Source organism: Ostrea edulis, chromosome 4 (assembly GCF_947568905.1).
Source record: "Ostrea edulis chromosome 4, xbOstEdul1.1, whole genome shotgun sequence".
In the NCBI taxonomy this organism is placed as follows: Eukaryota; Metazoa; Mollusca; class Bivalvia; order Ostreida; family Ostreidae; genus Ostrea; species Ostrea edulis.
The window spans coordinates 42,190,762-42,212,975 of NC_079167.1; the positions used below are offsets into that span (position 1 = coordinate 42,190,762).

Genomic DNA, 22,214 nt, shown 5'->3' on the forward strand with positions numbered 1-22,214 from the left:
ACGGTATTATGACGATAGTAACAAAAATCGAACGTAAAATCGACATCGTACCACAATCATCGAACCGTCGGACGTAAAATCGACATTATACACACAATCATCGAACTGTTGGACGTAAAATCGACATTATACACACAATCATCGACCTGTTGGACGTAAAATCGACATTATACACACAATCATCGACAATGTACCATCGAACCGTCGTACGTTTTTATATTTGCGTAAATTTGTAGCTTCCACAGTATGGTGTCATGTCATCTTGTTTTGAGTTTTTGTTGTGATTTTACGACCTATTCGACAAATTGTTAGTGTTTTGGGAGGATGGACACCTTAACCGCTGAGCTACTACAACCGGTCCCTTAGTGTTGCTAGAATTTAAAATGCTATGGTGCAATGTTCTGACCTCTCAGAATTCATTCTCAACAGGGGATGCTTACTCCTCCTAGGTACCTGATTCCATGCCCTACTCTTAATTCTGCATTTTTTATGGAATTTATGAGATTGATCACTGTTCATTATTTTCACTTTTCATTCTCATCATGATTATATTAATCTATGATCCAGAATATAGACAATTAGATCTGGTAAAGACTACTATACATGTAAACCAAATTCATTACGCTGCCACTCTCTATTCAATACTTCTCTGTATATAAAAAACTCTACTTTTATTACAATATTTTAGGAATACAAGCGTGATCTAAATCAATTCATTGTTTAACGAAGATTCTATACGGGTATGTTAATCCTCCACGTTTATTCATGTTTCATTCTTTAAAAAAATCCGCAATATAAATATACACAGAATGATAGAAGTATTATACAAGTGTATGGGGCATAGATAGAACCTATAAATATTCTCTGGTAAGAATTATAAATCTTGCAACTTAAAATGTCTTGGGAAATCTAAAACACCACTTCATCCTACATATTTCGTATGTTTTCCTTGAGCTACAAGAGAACCGTCGTTTTTCAATTTAATGTCCACTGAACAAAACGCCAGATTTTTTCCCATCTTCAGTGTGTCAGCATCAATCACAATGTCGTTTCCAATTTTCACCGGTTTCATAAATCTGTAAACAAATATATTTCTTTAAATACACATGATTTGTCAAACTTGTCTAAGTGCACACGTATTTGATCCATCATCTCATATCTAACATTTAAAAATGACTTTCTGAAGATGAGTTAAAAGATGATTTCTATTTTAGTAAATTTAATTTTTAGAAATGAATTTTACCTGTATTTATTATTCACGATGTACAATATGTTATCTTTCGGAGAGACGTAAATACACGACTAATCACAAATGTTGAGATTTACATCAATAGCAATCGTACCTTCAAGATTTTAAAACTGTGTGAGATAATATACTATAGAGGATTCTAACTCCTCCTAGGCACCTGATCACACCTGTGGTATAGTATATCCAGGGGTCCGTGATTGCCAAATTCTCTATTTTGTATTGATTATAGGAGTTATGAGATTGATCACTGTTCGTTATCTTTACTTTTCATACTATCAAAACATATACACAAGGATCCTGGACCAGTGTCCTCATGGCACATCCACTGTAAATATAAATACCGCCCGAGTCGCCGATTGTGGACGTAGTGTTATTCATTATCATATGATCCAAACTTATCAATCAATGTTGGATACCCTTTTCAAAGAGGTATCTATATTACAAATAAAATCTGGTAGATATACCTATGCAGATTATACCCTTAACATGTCGTGACGCAAAATGTTTATACTTCGTTTCTTCTCAGAGGAAGTACAGGGGTCGCTGCAATGCCTCAGTGCCTTCTTTCTATATATAGAATGATACTGTTCTCGGGTACTCTAGTGTTTTATATATAGAATGAGATTATTCTCGGGTACTCTAGTGTTTTATATATAGAATGAGATTATTCTCGGGTACTCTAGTGTTTTATATAGAGAATGAGATTATTCTCGGGTACTCTCGGTGTTTTATATATAGAATGAGATTATTCTCGGGTACTCTCGGTGTTTTATATATAGAATGAGATTATTCTCCGGTACTCCAGGGTCCAGTTTCATAAAACTTTCCTAAGATATATCTTAAGATATGTCGTAAGATATTCTTAAATTCTAACTTACGAATTTCCTAAGAATATCCACAACTGTTTCACGAAACGTTCATAAGAAATCTCTTTTCCTAAGATGTATCTTAAATATGTGTAAATCAAAACAGGTGATCAGTGTTTTCAGATTTTGCATTAACAGTTTAAATACCGGTAGTGAATAAATGGCTTGTGTAAATTAATCATTAAAAAATGATAATTGATAGAAAACCTTATTAGATACACACTATACAAGCAATTAAGTTTGACATTGGTACATAGTTTCAGAGAGGGGGAGGGGGAGGGGGGCTGTCACCTGTTTCAGCCCGATATTGCAACTACATGTAGAAATTCAACACATTTCCAATAATTGACGGTCTGTCATGTTTCAATGATTTTATTGTTCAACTCACTATCCAATTCAACGAATAAATCGAGCCCCACAACCCATGCCGTGCTCGAAATGTAAACATGTCGCAGTCAAAAAGAAATCAAAATATCTCAACGGCAGAAATATAAATCTTAACTGAGGAGGTAGAAAAAAGAAAAGAAGTGTTATATCCAAACAGTACTCCAGCGTGACAAATCCAGCTAAAAAAAGACAATGGGAAGAAATTACAGCAAAGGTAAACGTAGTTAATACCTCCCAAGAAAGGACAGTTGATGAGCTAAAAAAAATGGAGCTGCTTAACGAGCGATACGAAAAGAGAGATGACGTTGAATAGACGAGAACAGCGAAAAACTGGCGGTGGCCCCCTGCCCAGAGAAGTAGAAATCACTCAAATAGAGGACAAAATCCAAGCTATAATTGGAAACACGTGCGTTTCTGGGATTTCGGGTGGGGTTGATACTTTCGATAAGGAACCTTCAAGTTCCACTAAGCCCTCTGCATCTCCTTCAGACATCTTGACGTAGTTAGGGCTCATGTTTGAAAGTAAAGAAGAAACATCTCTAACTATTCTGGAAACGTTGGACTTACTGATGCCGTGGAGATCAGCAGTCACCAATTGGAAATTCCCCGTGGCATAAAATCTGAGGGCAGCCATGACTTTTAACGATGTTGGCAATGATTGGGACCTACGAGTGTGTCTTTTCAAATCGTTTTCCATCATTTGGCATAAGTCGATGATCAAATGAAGTGGTAGTTTAAATTTTGAAACAATCTCCATGTCGTTCATATAATCTAAAGGATTCTTTCCATCTCTGAATTGTCTTTCTCGTCTAAGTTGACGATGACACAGCAAAATAAAGGCCGCCGCCATATTAGTTTGGACTTAAGACACCTACTTACCTGTCGTAAAGTTACGAAAGAACTTATGAAAATCCTAAGATACGACATTTTTTGTGAAACGGATAAGGAATGAAATTAGGAAAAATTTATGTCTTAAGTTAGATCTTAGTCGTAAGTTAGTTTTGTGAAACTGGCCCCAGGTGTTTTTCTGTCCTCATTTCTTTCCTTCCAATCTGAACTCAACTTTTCATCTCCATCTAGCCATCGATCCTGTCTATTCCTCGATTACCGGATTTCATCTTTATCTTGTCATCCTGTTTATTTCTCGATTATAGAATTTCATCTTCACTAGCCATCCTGTCTATTCCTCGATTACCGGATTTCATTTATATCTAGTCATCCTGTATATTCCTCGAATACCGGATTTTATTTTCCAATTCACTAGCCATCCTATCTACATGTATATAGGATTTCATCTCTATCTAGTCATCCTGTCTATTCCTCGATTACCGGATTTTATTTTCCAATTCACTAGCGATTCTATCTATATAGGATTTCATCTACTCTACTTGAATCCATTGATTATCGGATTTCATCTCCACTAGTCATCCTGTCTATTCCTCATTACCGGATTTCATCCCTATCTAGTATTCCTTTCTATTCCTTGATTCCTAGTATTGGATTTCATCCCTATCTAGTCATCACTGTGATTTTAACCTTTATAACTGGCAGGTTGTTATTAACCAGGGATCTTTGTTTCCTTTTGTCCCGGCCTTGTCTTATACGATACACTTTGTCTGTCTGACTTAGTTTAGCTTACTTGGTGGAATTCAAAGATGTGACCCAACAATTTCTATTTTCTTCAAATAATTTAAAATTCCCATGGTTTCTCTTTTTTTTATTTTCATTTCCCGACACGTTGAGCTGTATTTCATAAACAAGGTACTCAGAGCCATGTGGTAAAGTTGGTTGCATTGATTTCCATTCAGTTAAATCTAGTCTCACCTAGAGAGAATGTTTGTATTAAGTACAAGACTTAAAACTTTTAAAAGGTATTCGCTTCGTTTTCTTTCCTTTCTCGTCTCAATTTTGACAGTTTTGCTTATCATTCTCTTATGATGTATCTTGTCTGGGGTTTGTCTCTGACTCCTTGGTAGTTCATTACTGTTATCAATGCACTTCCATTGCTGATCCATTTTGATGACCAGTGTCCATTCCCACACGGACTCTTCTTCGAAGTATTTTTCTTGTCATTATGAGACATTGTGTACATGCATATCATTCCTTAATCAGGAGCAGATAACTGGTTCCCTTAGCGTGGTGTTCATTGGTCCTTTCTTCAGTAGATCCACTGTGGTCTTCTTCACTGTCCAACCATTACCATCCTCTCCTCCTCAGCATTGGTTGTCTATCCAGTTTATTGACGTATAAGATGCATGACTCACTCTAAACACTTCACTTCTATGCATGTCTAAACCGTTTTATAGTAAAACTCAATCTGACGTAGTCAGTGACATATTGCCTAGGTTGGAGATAAAGATAAACAAGAGGCCCATGGGCCACATCGCTCACCTGAGTCACCTTGGCACATATTTAAAAATTTCCCTTTATATTCGCTTATAAAACTTTTATCCCTATTGTGGCCCCAACCTACCGCCATGGGGACCATGATTTTTTTTTACAGGTGAGCTAAAAAGAACTTTTGAAAGCAAAAACAGAATATTTGCAGTTCATCACATTTTTGATGGTTTAGGAGCAGCTAGTAAACGTCTGCAATATTCCGGCTGGGATCGAATCACTATCGGGTCCCATATCATTGTGTAGTTGAATCGTACGTGTCCAATAGCTTGCTGACCCTATGGCTGAGTAGAGATTCCACATTCCAGGATCACTGCAATCACTCTGAATGAATGACTGACTTTCCCTACTGAAGTAATAAACGCTCTGAACCACTGACTGAATTTCACGGCTGAAGAAATGCACGCTCTTGAATTTCACAGCTGAAGAAATACAGCACGTTAGCCGACACGTCTTTTAATTCAGACAGCTTCTGCAAGCAGAGTGTGACAAAGTACTAGTATACATGTGTGCAACTTTGACTTATAGTTCCTTCTCTCCTCCTGGAGAATAGGGCCTCTAACACGCATTTTCCAGGTTTTCCTGTCTTGTGCAGCTCTTGCTGTTTCAGCCAGTTTGTAAACCCTAGCTGCTCTCTTTCTCTCTCCACCGTTCTTCTCCACGTTTCCTTTGGTCGACCTCTTTTCCTTCTACCTTCAGGTCTCCATCTTAATGCTACTCTGCAGTTGTTTATGTGCATCTTTTCTCAAAACATGCCCAATCCAGGTCCATCTTCTTACTCTCACTAATACACTGATCTTATCCATCTCTGCACTTTCCTCAATTTGATGTTATCGATCTTCTCCGGCCAATATATTTTAAATATCCTTCTCAGGCATGAATGGTTGGTTGGTTGAATATTGTTTAACGTCCCTCTGCCGGTGAAGGGCTGCTCGGCGCTTATGGCCATTGAGCAGGGAGGGATTTTTATCGTGCCACACCTGCTGTGACACGGGACCTCGGTTTTTGCGGTCTCATCCGAAGGACCGCCCCATTTAGTCGCCTCTTACGACAAACAAGGGGGTACTGAGGACCTATTCTAACCCGGATCCCCACGGGAATAGGCATGAATGGAGGAATACATCTAATCCTGTGTGCAACAGATCTAATCCTGTGTGCAACAGTTTTGTGTAAATATAACGATCTAGTTTGCCATTACAACCTGTCATTTGGTCAAATGTTGTCTGACTTGTTTCATACCGATTGTTAGGCCGGTCTTTACACACTGATTTTGACGATGGATTACTCCATTTACCTGATTGAGGTATAGGGCTCACGGCGGTTGTGACCGGTCGACAGGGAATGCTTACTACTCCTAGGCACCTGACCCCACCTCTTGTATATTCAGGGGTCCGTGTTTGTCTAACACTTAATTTTGTTCTAGAGAGGTGTTACAGTTGTACAATATCTTGAAGTTTTGTAAACACATAGTCATAGTGTGACGTTCTTTGATGGGATATAGAGCAAATAAACTAAATAAAACCTACGCCTAAATTATATGCAAAATCCTCGCTCCATTGTATACAGCATTGTACGAGTACTTACGATACACTAAGATCAACACTAACGCCAGGCACCTGTCGCTCTGTTGTCATCAAAGCCCACGTGGACACGGCATCCACCAGAGTGGCGGTCAAGCCCCCATGTAGCGTCCCTCCAGCATTCTGGTGTTCCTCCTTTACGGTCATTTCACACTGACATCGCCCCTCTCCTCCGTCCACAACTCGAACCTTAGTAAAAAAATTAAAAAAAAAAAGAAAGATTAATATTGAAATTGAATTATGCTTATATAGTTGCTACAACATTTAAGGTACTTGCACAGCTTTCTATACAGAGTTCAAAACTTTGAATTAAAGTCAGCATCAATTTACCAAACTTATTGGTTATTTTACGTTACTGAAACAAATGATCAGAACAAGAGGAACGGCTTCATGTGCATATATTGTATACATACATTTACTGGTAACCCGTGTGGATAAACACTAGTAACAACTAGGCTATCGTGTGTCTGTCAATACCATACAGTTATTAAGAATGGCATCATCCTTTCATGTAAAATACTTGAATCTGGTTGGTTGAGAAGCATTTGAAAAACATTGTTACCCTCTGAGAACAGAAAGCACGCGGTTCAGGGTGATAGTATCTAGCAACGGGTAACTGTTAATATTTTCGTGAGGAGCAAAGATAGGGGCTTGGTAGAGCACTTACTGGATCCAGCGATGTATCTTTGTTTGCAAGGGTTTTTATGTAGTTTAGGAATCCAGTATAGGTACGGTAACTCATATTCATTCGACCCATTGACTGGGATATTAAATGTGTCTAAAACTGAAGCATGGTTTTGAAGAACTTCATCTTTTGAAAGGGCAGTTGGAGTATAAGTACGATTACCAAAAGTGGAATTAATGCCAAGTTCATTGAAAATACAGTTGTAATAATGAGCCTTACAAACAAAGACAATGTTGTGTTATATATATATATATATATATATATATATATATATATATATATATATATATATATGGATTATTACTACGACTTCATGGACAACTACACAAGTCTGCCCTAAAGATAACAGTGTATTTTATCCATTGTGAATTGACTTATAGCTTTGTGAGATTTCATCATCCTCAGAAATTTACAATACTGATTCTTAGGATGTACCTGTGTACCAAGATTCATATCTTTCATGTGTAGTATAGGAGAGAGGAGAAAATCTTTGGCTGGACTGGGACCCCTGCATTACTAGTCAGGTGCTCTAACCACTGAGCTATCTAGGCCGATATCCACGGGCCTTATAGCCCTAATTACTACATTCCTCCCTCCTTAATTTGTCTTCGCCCTCGAAGACGCACACAACCCAGGTTCTTTTCACCCGGCTGCAAATCTTAATCGGGGTGGTCAACGGCACCAAATGTGGTATCTAGGAGAGAGGAGAAAACCTTTAGCTGGACCGAGAATCGAATCCGGGACCCCTGCATTACTAGTCAGGTGCTCTAACCATTGAGCTATCCAGGCCGATATCCATGGTCCGTATAGCCCTAATTACTACAGTCTACACATGCAAAGGATTCTCAAGATATTGAGCGGACGATACTCGGGTAGTTTGACCTTTGGCCTTGTGACATCAAAATCAATTGGGGTCATCTTTTTCAGTAGAACCAGTGTACCGCGTTTGATGACAACAACACAAACACAATTAAAATATTAGGACAGGTAATTAATAGAGAAATTAATTAAACAAAAAGGAAAAACAACAATTTTTAAACCTTACTTGTTATCATAAATAATGATGTAAAAAAAATTGCATAGCTTTAATAAGACAACATATGTCATGTGATTAATACGTGCCTGTTTGGAAAATTACTCAACTCTACATTTCAATTGAAAATTTCATTAAAATTGGACGATACCATAGTAAGTTACATTTGAGATAATTCGAACTGAATTCAGAAAAAGATCGGAAAATACCTTAGAGTTGTACTTACGCCTTGTAAAACATGTTCAAAACTTTTGACTTCTGTTCTGAATTTCACCATCTGTTTCAAAAACGCAAGTCCATTGCGAGCAGAAGACATATTTCAATTTTCAATACCGAGTGTAAATAAAGATGGGATTGGGCTCCATTTTATTCCTAACCCTATGTCACATGACTTCAAAATGGCAGAAAGTGATCTTGTCGTCAAAGCCTTCGTTGTCTCTTGGGTTCTCCCGTGTTGCGCAATAATCTTCGTGTTGCACTTTTTTAAGAGAAAATTTAAAGAAATTTTCAGTGCAGTGTGGGCTTATCTCCTCAATAAAACGGTGCCGATCGTGAACAAGGCAACTAAACGACATAAAAAGAAACTGTTTTCTGAACTGTTGGATCAGCGTAAAGATCTGGGCAGAGATTTAATGATTCTTGAAATTGGGGCAGGTGGCGGAGCTAATTTCGCGTTTTATCCACCCAAAAGCAACGTCACTTGTTTAGATCCCAATAGATATTTTGATGCATACTTGGAAGTTAATTCAAAGAAACACAGACAGCGTGTGAATTACTTGAAAGGTTTCGCTGAGAATATGGAGATGGTGGAAAGTGACATGTATGATGCTGTCGTCTGCACTCTAGTGCTTTGCAGTGTTAGGAGTACATCAAAATCATTAGAAGAAGTCCGAAGAGTTTTGAAACCGGTATATTTTAATTTGTTGAAATATTTCATATGATAATAAACATGGTACAGTGTAATGTCAGCGAGATTTGTCAAGGCTGGATATATGGACTGACACCTCTTCCAAAGAGGCGTCAGTTCAAATATTCAGCCTTGATGAATCTTGCTGTGATATATATATGCCATTTTCACGGTATTTGTGCAAATTATGTTGCACTTGGAGCAACAAATAAAAATCCACATAGCACATTTTTGACATGTTGCCTAGAAAGTACAATATGTATGCGTACAAGAACCAAAAAAATTTGTATAAGCATTCCTATAAAAAAAAGTTATGCCACGTCAAAGTGAAATGATAATTAATGCTAATGTAGACACTGCAAGTACTGTAGATAAATTTATGAACAACTCTTATTTATTTTTTCAAATTCAAACAAACTTGAACTTGGAACTAAATGTTGAATGCAAAATAATGTTTGCATATAAACAATACTAATTATCAAAAGAATGAAATAACTTGTCATTGGTACTGTTTGGGGATAAAATTGGCTCAGAAAGTATGATGCTAATTTTATCATTAGTTTCCCCAGGAGGAATCTACTTTCTGTATTTCGTGTGAACAGGAATTGTATTCAGATATCCAGCAGTACTTGGAGGGGGGGGGGGGGGGGGGGGGTTAACCTCATCTTTCTCCTTGTCCTTAACTATGATCTGAAAATTATGTTTTTCACAAATAACATTTCTTTCTCTGCCCTTTTTGGTTTTAATTCTTTTCCTTTTTAAATTTGTTCTTTTCTTTCCAATTTTTTGTGTTCACCTTTTCTTGCATTTCATATTCAAATCAATTTCAACCTTTTCTTTCTCTCAAGATTTCTTTCTGTCTGTATTTTTTCATTCATGTAATCTCTTTTTGTGGCAAGAAATTGGGGATTGTTTTTTACCTCTCTCTCTCTTTCTCCTTTTCCTTATTTTGTCTTTCTTTAGCTTCACTGGGTTTTTTTTTTTAATTTCACCCTATTTCTTCTATCTTCTCCCTTGATTTCATTAACCTCTCAGGGCTGCTCATCTTAGTGGCTCATTAAAATTTTTTAGTCCAAGACGCTTAAGAAAATTGGAATGCATATCATTACTGTAGTGTCCGCAACATAGTTAAATTGGAATATATTTAGATTTATCATTAAACAATTAACATCTTGACATATATTTGTTTAATTAGTTCCCACTTCAGTTTGAAATATGTGAAAATTCACTTGAAATATATAACTTTAGACTGAAAATTGAAGGATTTTGAATATGTATACACTAGATGTTATGTGTGTAAATTCCGAGTTTGAACATATATTTTCACAATATTTTAATCCATTACATGTTTAAAGTAAATACTTGAATAGTTATAGTTATCAGAAAGATAAATCATAATACATTTTCTTGAAAAAATCTATGAAATCAAAAAGCTGTTGCGGACTCTACAGGGTTGCGGACACTACAAAACACAATATATCTGTCAGAAAACTTAGCAATACTGAGCTAGAGTCTGTTTCTTTGGTAGACACATTAGTAACTGTATTGCCTCTTACCAGTAAGAGTATAGAAGTATAAGTCATCAGACATTCCAAAATATGCACATGTTGCGGACACTACAGAAATTTTGGGGCATTTTTATACCAGTTAGAGAAAAGTGCGTAATTATACCCCCCGCAACAAGTTGTGGGGGGGGGGGGGGGGGTATACTGGAATCGGGTTGTCCGTCTGTCCGTCTGTAGACGCAATGGTTTCCGGACTCTAAAGCATTATCCTTTCCACCTACCGTCACCATATCATATATATGGACTACCCATGGGATGAAGATGTTCCCTATCGATTTTGGGGTCAAAAGGTCAAAGGTCAAGCGCACTGGACATCGAAGTAGCAATATGGTTTCCGGGCTCTAAAGCGTTATACTTTCCACCTACAGTCACCATATCATACATATGGACTACCCATGGGATGAAGATGTTCCCTATTGATTTTGGGGTCAAAAGGTCAAAGGTCACGCGCACTGGACATCGAAGTAGCAATATGGTTTCTAGGCTCTAAAGCGTTATCCTTTCCACCTACAGTCACCATATCATACATTTGGACTACCCATGGGATGAAGATGTTCCCTATCGATTTTGGGGTCAAAAGGTCAAAGGTCAAGCACACTGGACATCAAAGTAGCAATATGGTTCGGTTTGTCATGCCATTTGTTTTTTACACTCAGAAAAGAGGTAATTTATACCTATTACCAACACCCTTTGGGAGATTGGGGTAAGCGGGGGGTATTCTTAGTGAGCATTGCTTGTTTTTTCTAGTTTTGAATAATCCACTCAAACTTTTCTATAATGTTTCATTTAGTATTCAACTCAATTTTCAATGCAAAACAAAAGTTGAAATAATGAATTAACATGTAGTTTTTTTACTTGTAAGTTTAAACATTGGAATTTTATAAAATTGCATAACGTACAAGCATTTTCACATATTTAAACATTATTTCGCTAATATTTTTTCGATTTACATACAGTAAATTGCACGTAAAAGTGGAATAATTTCTCACTGATCTGGTTTCTATTACCAAAAGCCTCTTCTATAAATCTCTTTGAACAAAAACTTGAAAATAAAGCCATTTTTGAGCTGCAACAGCATAACACACAAAATATCCCTTTTTTCAGTTGTATATCTTGAATATTTTTTTTGAATAGAACATGGGACTGTTATATATCATTGGATTTGTTAAAGGTACCATTTGGTCAATATTTGGTCATACTTGTTATGGGTTTAATCATATATCTTTATGTAGAATGCATTATAACATTAGCAAGTATGAATTATCACCAATACTGTGAAAATGGCGATATACATTGTAATACAGAGGAAATGGATTGCTTGACAAAGAAATGGAATCAGATGCATTTGTATCTAATACAGATTTTGAGTTTTACCAGTATGGTAGACAACTCGGATTGGCCACAGTGTTAGCTCCATGAATGCTCGAGTGAACTTGATTTTTGACTAATCTGTCTATTACCTGGGTGAGATTTTATTGTAATTCTTGTGATTAAATTTTGCACCCTTAACCACTCACACAGTAGAAAAGTTCTTTGTGAGTTTGGGTGAAAATTAGAATTTGGTTATTGTGATGGCAAAAGCAGGTCCATAAATGAGATCAGACATTTCTTTTTATCTTTTAGAAGTTTTGAAGTCATCATGTGTCATCAACTTTGGAACATTTTCAAGTTCTTAGAAACTACCTAACCAATTATCACTCAAAGTGGTGTGTAACATCTTTAGGAATACTCCAAGTTAGAGCAGTTAATGTCCCTTATATACCTCTGGCATAATTGCTTCGTTTTAAAGATACTTATTTATATAAATAACAAATATTTGATTGGTAATGGTCATTCATCAATGATAAAGCTTTTAATGTTTTAAGCAACCCATTCCCAATTTGGCATTTTCAGCAGTGATAATTTTCACAATGGATGCTAGAGGTTACGCGACGCCAAGTTAAAAGTATCTCGCCGTGAACCTCTAGCATGCTGGAGTACTTTAGGGATAGGAAAATAAAATTTGTGAATTGCATGGTCTCAACCCTCAATAGCTGGTTTGGGATTTGAGGTGTGGGGCCAAAACAAAAAAGAATGATAATGCAATTTTGAAACAAAACCTTTTTCTCTATAATTTGTAGCAGACTATTTAGGGGTATAAATTGATTTCATATGCTCAAGGTTGATACTTGAAGTCTATACTTTTAGCAAGGCCAACTGATTAATGTCAAGTCATGCTGAATTTTGTCATTTTCAAAATTTGTAATAAATGTACTGTAAATTGATTAAAGCCAAAAATAATGAAGGAAAACTTTCTATCTTTTCTTGACATTTTCATGTAAGTAAACACAAATAAGGTATAAATAACTGTATTTAACTCATTCTAGAAGTAACACACTTTTGCTTGGTATTCACTTTTTGGCAAACCCCTCAGACTTCCTGTGTTTCTGAATGCCAAGTCTAAATTCTGAATGATCAGCAAATCCAAGATGTCTGGCTTGAGGAATTTTTAACCCCTGAACGCAAATTTTGTGCATATTTGTAATGAGCAAGGTGATCTCTACCAAACAAAGTGAAATTTGTGATCCCTGGGTCTGGGGCCCAAGCCCCAGGGTGGGGCTAATAGGTTGTGTAGTGAAAGTATATAAATTCAACCTGAACATGCAGCAGTGTGAAGAATGAAAATGAAGCGGAAGTGCATTTCAAAATTGTAAAACATGTGACCCTTTTGGTCAGGGGTTCAAGCCCTTTGGGAGGGGGTATATGACTAAGTTGCTGAGAATGAATTACATCTTTGAAAATCTTCATTATATTTTTAGTCCCATCTCTGCAAACCTACTCCAGCTCATGAGAGTAATTAAGTAAATCTGACACTTGGCTTGCAAAGATGATATAGTCCTATCTCTTCATCATTTGTTCCAAGTTCCAACTCATTTATGGCCTAGACCATACTTCAAGTTATGTAATAGACTGTGTCATGACTCTAAACCCTGAACCAAGGTCATTTTACCAAGGTCAAAGTTATCTGTAAAAAGCATTACAGATTAGAAATAACTAATCAGGCCATTGATATATAATGGGAAGACATTTAAGGTAGGTCCTTAGTCCTGGATTTTTGGGGTTTAGGTAGCATTTTTTTGTTTGGAATCAATAAATTAACATTCAGAGTAATGAAAAAAGGCAAAACAGTTAAGGGTTTCCATATTAATTTTCATTACATACACCACTAAAGTCATATACCCCGATGTTAGGGCTGTGCGGTGCACCGAAAAGTTCGGTGCACCGCGATTCATACCATTCGATTCGATGCACCGATTACAAATTCCGGATTTCGGTTCGGTTCGGTTTAGATTTTACTTACACCAAAACAACAAATATGGCGTCCGAGTGATGTTGAAAACATGTGGGTTTTTTTATACAACGGAGATTTAAATCACTACTATGTTAAGAGTTAGCATTTTCACCACTCAGATACCAACAGAATATGGTCCGTAAGATCATTGCAGTTTATCTTTACATGGCATATAGCATTTATGTCAGTGGTGGAGAGAAATCAACATCGTAGGTAATGACACAGATTTGACAGTTAACATGAGAGAAGTAAATCAATAAAGGAGAGATTTTCAAAGACTCTCAATTGATAGAATTGTTGAATTTTTGCATATCAATGAAAACAATATCATATACATTTTAGATTCACTATAGATTTGTTTAATAATCCAAAACTTAGGCCAACGATAAAAATTGTTGAGTTTCCGCTAACGTTCCAGAAAAAAATAGGGTAGGTAGGTAGGAAATAAATTTTTTTTTTTTTTTAATTTTATTTTTTCAAAGTATGCAAAAACATTGTAAACACTAACAAGTGTAGACTGTGTAGTATAGGAAGGAGGAGAAAATCTTTGGCTGGACCGGGAATCGAACCCGGGACCCCTGCATTACTAGGCAGGTGCTCTAATCACTGAGCTATCCAGGCCGATATCCACGGTCCGTATAGCCCTCATTACTACATTCCTCCCTCCTTAAGATCAATTATAATTTTATAATTGTCTTTCAATATCAACCCAGGTTCTTTTCGCCCCTGATAGGCCAACCTGCACCATTAGGGATGGTCAACGGCACCAAATGTAGTATGGGAAGGAGAAAATCTTTGGCTGGACCCCTGCATTTCTAGTCAGGTGCTCTAACCACTGAGCTATCCAGGCCGATATCCACGGTCCGTATAGCCCTAATTACTGCACAAGTTAAATGTTCTATTGAATTTTATACTTTCAAAATAAAATTTCGCTTAAATTGCATTGCAAGTAAACTTTCAATCATAACATTTCACCCGTTATTGGCTGAGGATTATTTCCAGATGTTTTATAAGAAACTATATTTTTCAATGAAACATATCTAGCATAAAACACAAATTTAAGTTAACTCCTCTATGCCACTATGTTCTACAAGTACCAGATATATTGTTTCTACATTTAGATTGGTTGTCATAGGAATACTTCTATTGGATATGTTTGACAGGGAAATAATGTGATGGTTTTGAAAAATATATATTAAATCATCACCAAAATATCAACATCATTAACATATTTTAAGTTTATTAATACATTTCTGAATGTATTTTCACAATCTAAATGGAACAAGGGTAGGAAGACAGTCTGGGTAGATCCCACTTATCCTAATGGGATCCAACTCTCTTCCAGCTAAAACTTTTTACCGGACATAAATTTTTATTTTAAAAACAATCTGCACATCTTTTTTTCCTCTCGGCTCTCACCAGCCATCAACAACTCGAATGCGCTCACTGCTTTATTTGCGACCTTTTTTTATAGTGTTTTCAGTTAGAACTGCAGCAGAAACCAAGGATGTGCATACAAATTTGACAGACTGGACATTCATGTCTGTCACTCTGCATCATGACCTCCATATAAAACTAGGGTCCCCGTCTAATGCCCGTTGAAATGATAGCATAAGACAGTGCATGGCTATAAATAGCCACCGTCTAAAAACAACATAGGAGTTGGCAATTTTAACAAAAGAAAGTCTTCTATGAAAACATGACACTTTGCAGAGTCTCTCGACCGTCTGTTAACTTCAATTGTTCAATCATCGTTGCGTGAGCACGCATGGAGGTACTAGCCACTGGGTCAACCATCATCCATGCTGTTAGTTAGAAACATTATCAATGTTGTTTAAACGCTTGACACAATACCATGCAATTTTGTATATCATTAAGCGTTTGAATGACTTCATCTCAATGTCTAACTAAAACGAAAACCAAGAACCGGGAATATATTTTTTCCGGGAAAATGACGATTTTCTTTTTTAAATATCGAAAAAAAATTCTAGGGTCAGGGCTATAATTTAGGGTCGGTCGGGTTAGCGGAAACACAACACATTTTATCAGTGGCCTTATGCAGCACATTAATATAACAAATTTTGATAGACTGTCAGTGTTTTCTTTTTTCTATCAAAGTTATAAAATGCCATTATGAATAGATATGATGTTTACAAATGACAACATATAGTTATATAACTTGAATTAAATCAAATCAAATATGCTACTCATTAAAATTGTTAATTTTTGTGGTGTCATTAGATAAATTGGACCTAACATGAACCGAATCGAAAATAACCGAACCGTGCTGTTCTGAATCGAAACCGAACCGAATCGAGCTAACCCTGAATCGTCCCAGCCCTACCCGATGTAGATTTTTATGGAATTCATTGGAAACAGTTATTTGTTGTTATTTTAATATAAAAACAACAAAATATTTTTTGAATTGCATTTATTTATCGGGAAACATGTCAATAACTAAAACACATGTCATTTTCAAAATGTTCATCAAGTTTTAGAATAATACATGTATGTGGAAAATTATTGAATTAGCGTTATTCCCCAAAATGTTAAAAAACAAACAAATGTGGACGCATTTTCCTTATAGCATGGTTTACATATAATTTTTTCTGTTTATATTAGTAGAGTTACATCTGTTACAGTTATTCATGGGGGAAAATCCATACCTTTCCTTAATAAATTCAAATCTATAGCTTCCAGATTATGTATACCCCCATCAAAAACTGAAGTCTGGCACCATACAGCTGAGCTATTTAAATCACTCAGGATTAAAATTGTATGTAATTTCATGAAAAGACACAGATAATGATTCCTTATCACCTTGGTAAAATGTTTGTCAAAAATAAAAGAAATATATCGCATTATGGACTTGATAGATAATTGAATGAAAACAGAGTTATTGTCCTTGGATTCAATATTTTGAAACATATCATTGACTATTCAAATATAACTAAGAATTTTGAAATATTTTATGGCTAACAAGATTTTTTACAATAACTATTGAAAAAGATTCCAACAAAATTTATGTTCCTATCATTAAATTATTGACTTTGCAAAATCCTATGACATCACACGAGTGTGGAACTACGTTAATGCTCCTACTGCTGCAAATTACCAGATGGTGTGTCAGGAAGGGAGAAAATGCAGTGGACCAGACTGGGCCCCCTAAATCTCCAGGACTTCAGGTGCTCTACCAACTGAGGCATCTAGTCACTGGCTGACCACTACATTCCTCCCCTTTTAAATGTCTTCACACTTGAACCCACCATCTTTATCTCCTGGCAGGCATTTTCACCTGTCAGCTCCTGGGGCTGGGCTATGGCACCAGTTGTAACAGGAAGGGAGAAAATGCAATAAACCAGACCATGCAGGATTCGAATCTGGGCCCCCTGAATCTCTAGTCAAGTGCTCTACCAACTGAGCTATCTAACCACCAATAATCAAACCCGTCTGACTGCCACATAAGGTCTCATTTATCTGCATGTGTATTATTTGACCAAGATGAGAGTGACTGGTTCACAAATGGTAAGAATTACCAGGTATTTGTTCCAGACCATAACTTTGTAATGAGGAGACATTAGGGGCTCAGATACAAAGCTTGAATATGACCAAAGACTTTGAGTCCAGAATCGAGCTTGTTTGTCCAAAATCGAGGTCACCAATGAAATGTTAAAAATATTTATTCAGGCTATAATTTTCTTGTTGATCATTACTTTTGATCACATACACACATGAGAAAAACTTAGCAATAAACTTACACCATAAAGTATCTGCATTTGAAAGATGCATTCATTGCAACATCAACATGCAACACTTTAAATGTAATTTTTCGTTTTGTGATACATATGTACTCAGGTGAATGTGTGAGCATACCTCTTGTTTTTTTCAGGGTGGGAAATTTTATTTTTTGGAACACATTGCGGCAGAAAAGGGATCACTGACAGGATATTTCCAGGGACTTTTAAATCCGATTTGGAGCTTTATGAGTGGCTGTCATATTACAAGAGAAACAAAACAGGCAGTACGACGAGCAGGATTCGCCCGCACACGTATCACGCCATTCAACGGAAAGTTTCCATTTGTGTTCGTCATCAGACCCCTATGTATGGGTATAGCAACAAAGTAATGGTTACTGTACATCATGAAAGGGTAATTAATTATAAATTCTTAATTAGTAGATCTACCTCTGTTTGTGTGTTCAGATTATCTCAGTGATCTACCGTTGTTTTCTTTGATTTTTCTCTTGCTCTGAACTAGTCAGTCAGAAAAGCAGCAAGTACTGGTTGAACTTCAGTGTCTTGAACATCGGTATCTCTTATACAGTAAAACTCCAAGGCCAGTGAAAAACGGTTTGTTATATCTAAACTTTGTGATATCCAATGAAAGTTTTGTTATTTTTCATTCATTGAGGAATATCACTTTGTAATAAGCATTTTATTAAAAGAGTTTTCCTTATAAGCATGTTGTACTGTACCAAAAATATGTTGATTGATTGATTGTTTTGTTGTTTTCCGCCACACTTGGAAATCCCAACTATTATTTTCTTTATGTATTTTAACTCTAATATCTTGAACTTGTGGATATCTCTAAGCTTTTTTTTTCGGCTCCACTGAGTGTGAGATAACTGTGTTTGACTGTATATAAGCAGTACAGATAGTTGGTCAGCTGTGGGGATCGGTATCAGTAATTTACTACAGAAGATTTACATGCTTGTTTATTCACATGTTTAATTTGACAGTAATATTTTGTTTTAAGAAAGGGATGGTGAATATTATCTGCCATTTAATTCCCCATGCATGTACCTGTAATTCTCTCAGGAATTAGTTTGTGTTTTACAAATGTTTAATAAGTCATTTTTGTTTGATTATTCAACTGTACTTATATATCTATACTAGCTCATCAAATTTTCATGTAGGATTTTATTGTTCAATCTGCTTCAACATAGACATACAATGTAGATAAATGTATTTAGAATGCAAATTTCAAATATGAATTTACTGAGGTAATTTCTGTCTTCCATACATGATACACACATGATATGGGTACATATGTATATGTGTATTGTTGAATACATGTACATAGAAATTGTAGAATCTTGGAAACTTTTTTATAGTTTTTCGAATGGTAGAGATATGTTTAAAAATGATTGTTACATATCACAATTTTTATTGATATCATTTATACATTTCACATGATTTTACATTTATTATGTAAAAGTGAATGGGGCATCTAAATCTATTTATGCAGGGCAAGTGCTCTGTATTTAGCTGAAGTTATTTAAAATTTTTATACATGTATAGATCTACTATTAAAAACTCAAAGGATTTATTTCAATAAAGTTGATATTGTGATACATGTAACAGGTAACATATGCTTCAATGAGCTTTTTTGACCAACAACATCTTCATATCTCAGTAATCATAACTTCTATTGATTAGATGAAAGAAGAAATTTCTTTGGAAGCCTGTTGATATCATGTCACTACAACATGTTTTACTTCTTTAAGGTGGCTCACTACACCCAGAAATAGTTTCTCAAATCAGTACGAATTGATTTAATTATAAAAGATATGATGATATACATTAGTATACATGTATATGCAAAAAAGGCAAAAATATACAAATTTGGATACAAACATGATTTTCAAAAAAAAATTATTTCCTCCACACATACACATGTGAATAAAAGACTCTCGGGGGGGGGGGGGGGGGGGGGGGGGGGAATTTGAACTTAAGATCTGTGATTCACCAGCCCAATGTTTCACCACTGAGTTACGATGATAGACAAACAAATCGATCGATACAAATAATTTTACAAAACATTTAAATCGCCATCTTGTGACAGAGTATAAGCTTTAGTGTAGTGAGCTAGCTTAAACTGTTTTGAATTAATATCACGACATACATTTTATGACACTACGCCATAAATTGGTGATTCAAATGTTTTGTGAAATTGTTTGTAAATACCGAACTCTGACCTCCAATTAGCTAGATTACAGGAGCTCGCCACCAGATTTGTCTTTCATCTAACTAAGTGGATAAAGTGTCAGGTTGCCAATCTGCAGATTCCAAGCTCAAATTCACCGGTGCCTTTTGTTAATATTTATTGAAATAAATTAAGTTTTGAAAATCATGGTGGTTTTTTTTAATCCAAAATTCCTTATTGTCTTTTTACATAAGTACTTCTTGCTCATCATCATATGTCCCCTGAATGAAAGGTGAAGATAACGAACAGCGATTAATCTCATAATTCCTATATAAGGAATACAAAATTAATCATTGGGCTAACACAGACCCCTGGATATACCAGAGGTGGGATCAGGTGTCTAGGAGGAGTAAGCATCCCCTGTCGATCGGTCACACCCACTGTGAGCCCTGTATCTCTCATGATGAAATCTTTTTGTGCTGATTTCATAAACTCTTTATTTTTTCCAAATTAGATTTTCAATGTGAAAGAATATGATGATCCGTTAAAAGTTTGTGGTTAATTCAATATGGTGTTGAAATTGATGTTTGAGGTCAATTTTCAAAACATCTGAAAGTAGAAATCTTGCCCTTGAAACAGAAGCTATTTTGTAAAAGAACTCGAGCTAGCATTGCTGTAAATTGCCCTCTTGTGAAAGGAATTTTAAGTAATGAAATCAAACTATTTTATTATTAACATTGCCACAGAGGCTTGTTAAGCAGTCAATTTGAATTTGTTTTCTAGAAGTGTCAATCAAAATCGTACAGGGTTACTGGTCAGATCTTGTACAGAAAATGAAGAAATTCACAGAATAATCTATAAATATAAGTCTCCGATATCGTACAAATCTATATTGGAGCACTATGGGGTTGAGTTATGCCCCTTGTTTTAAGCCACCAGGACTTTCGACAGTGTGACCCCTACCCCCATTATAAAATGTAATCAGTCAGAGACAAATAACTGAATCAGCTAAGTGATCAAATAATAAAAAGGGCATGTGGATTAACTAAGTCTAACGAAATACAAAAGAAAATATTAAATCGAAGTCCTGCGTACACTACACATTATTTATGATATCCGTCAAGACATTTTTGATTCTTTTAACGATTTTATTATTCAATATTGAAGTAAATATTTGACATGAAATATTTTGTTTTATAAACATTGAAAGGTGCTGCATATCAATACAGGTCTACTGCGATACAGTCAGGGTGTATTATTTAGCGGTACATATGCGTTTTGGGGACAGCGATATTTAACCCTAGTTCATTTTAATTCAAAATAGAGAAAATTGATGATATCGACAACCTCATTGAAGAGAGAAATAATTCAATTAATGCGCGCAATATTTAATTGTTGCTTTCTTCAATTGAATGTTAATGATATCATTAATTCAATTGATGCACGCAATAATTCTTTTAGAGAGAACAATTATCTAATTAGAGATATCTTCAATTCAATATCTCCACAACTGAATTAATGATCTCTTTAAATCGAATGGTTGGTATCTTTAAAAGAATTGATGTGCATGCACATTAATTCCTTATACAAAATCGTAGTAAATAATTCAAGATATCTGCAATTGAATTAAAAGAAATCATCAAATCATTTATAGCGAGCTCCAAATTAGAATTTTGCCATCAATAACTTCGCCACATTAACATTCGAGGTAATTGGTGGAATGACATCACAAACAACCATTGCATTGATCTCTCTGCAGAACTGTGGCCTTACAGACAAAGATCTATACTATATTCTCCTGGGTCGTATACCACATACTAATTTAGATCCTTGTGAACTTGAGGTTTTTCAAATTAAAAACTTAAATTTTTTAAGCAACGCTACAGCCACATATCAGCGTTACAGACGTCATCTGCCAGTGATGGCTAACTAATCACTCAACCGATCTTGTCAGTCTGTATGAAAATATTTGTTCATTGTATATATCGTCATCACTCTGCTTATTATCATTTTGTTTTCCTCTATATTTTGTCACATATATGTAATTGCATGTAATTAATATATCTATATTCAATCCCATAATGGGGAAATAAAGAATGAATGAATGCAATTGAATTAAAAGAAATCATCAAATCATTTATAGCGAGCTCCAAATTAGAATTTTGCCATCAATAACTTCGCCACATTAACACGCTAATCAATTGCAGTAATGCGCGCATCGAATCAATTATTATGCACAGTTAAATTGATATTTTCAATTATTTGAATTAATGTTAATTTGGGTGTATT

The 22,214-nt window shown here is 35.6% G+C and overlaps 2 protein-coding genes across 2 annotated transcripts; one reads left to right on the top strand and one right to left on the bottom strand.

Moving 5' to 3' along the window:
• Positions 1-654: 654 nt before the first annotated feature.
• LOC125672025 (acyl-coenzyme A thioesterase 13-like) lies at positions 655-8,562 on the bottom strand. Its single transcript, XM_048908080.2, has 3 exons — positions 8,424-8,562; positions 6,484-6,668; positions 655-1,076 (listed from the first exon to the last, which is right to left on the bottom strand). The coding sequence occupies exons 1-3, from the start codon at positions 8,511-8,513 to the stop codon at positions 923-925; spliced, it is 429 nt and encodes a 142-aa protein (XP_048764037.2). The 5' UTR covers positions 8,514-8,562; the 3' UTR covers positions 655-922.
• On the top strand, positions 8,559-20,133 carry LOC125672024 (N6-adenosine-methyltransferase TMT1A-like). Its single transcript, XM_048908078.2, has 2 exons — positions 8,559-9,105; positions 17,890-20,133. The coding sequence occupies exons 1-2, from the start codon at positions 8,578-8,580 to the stop codon at positions 18,124-18,126; spliced, it is 765 nt and encodes a 254-aa protein (XP_048764035.1). The 5' UTR covers positions 8,559-8,577; the 3' UTR covers positions 18,127-20,133.
• The last annotated feature ends 2,081 nt before the right edge of the window (positions 20,134-22,214 follow it).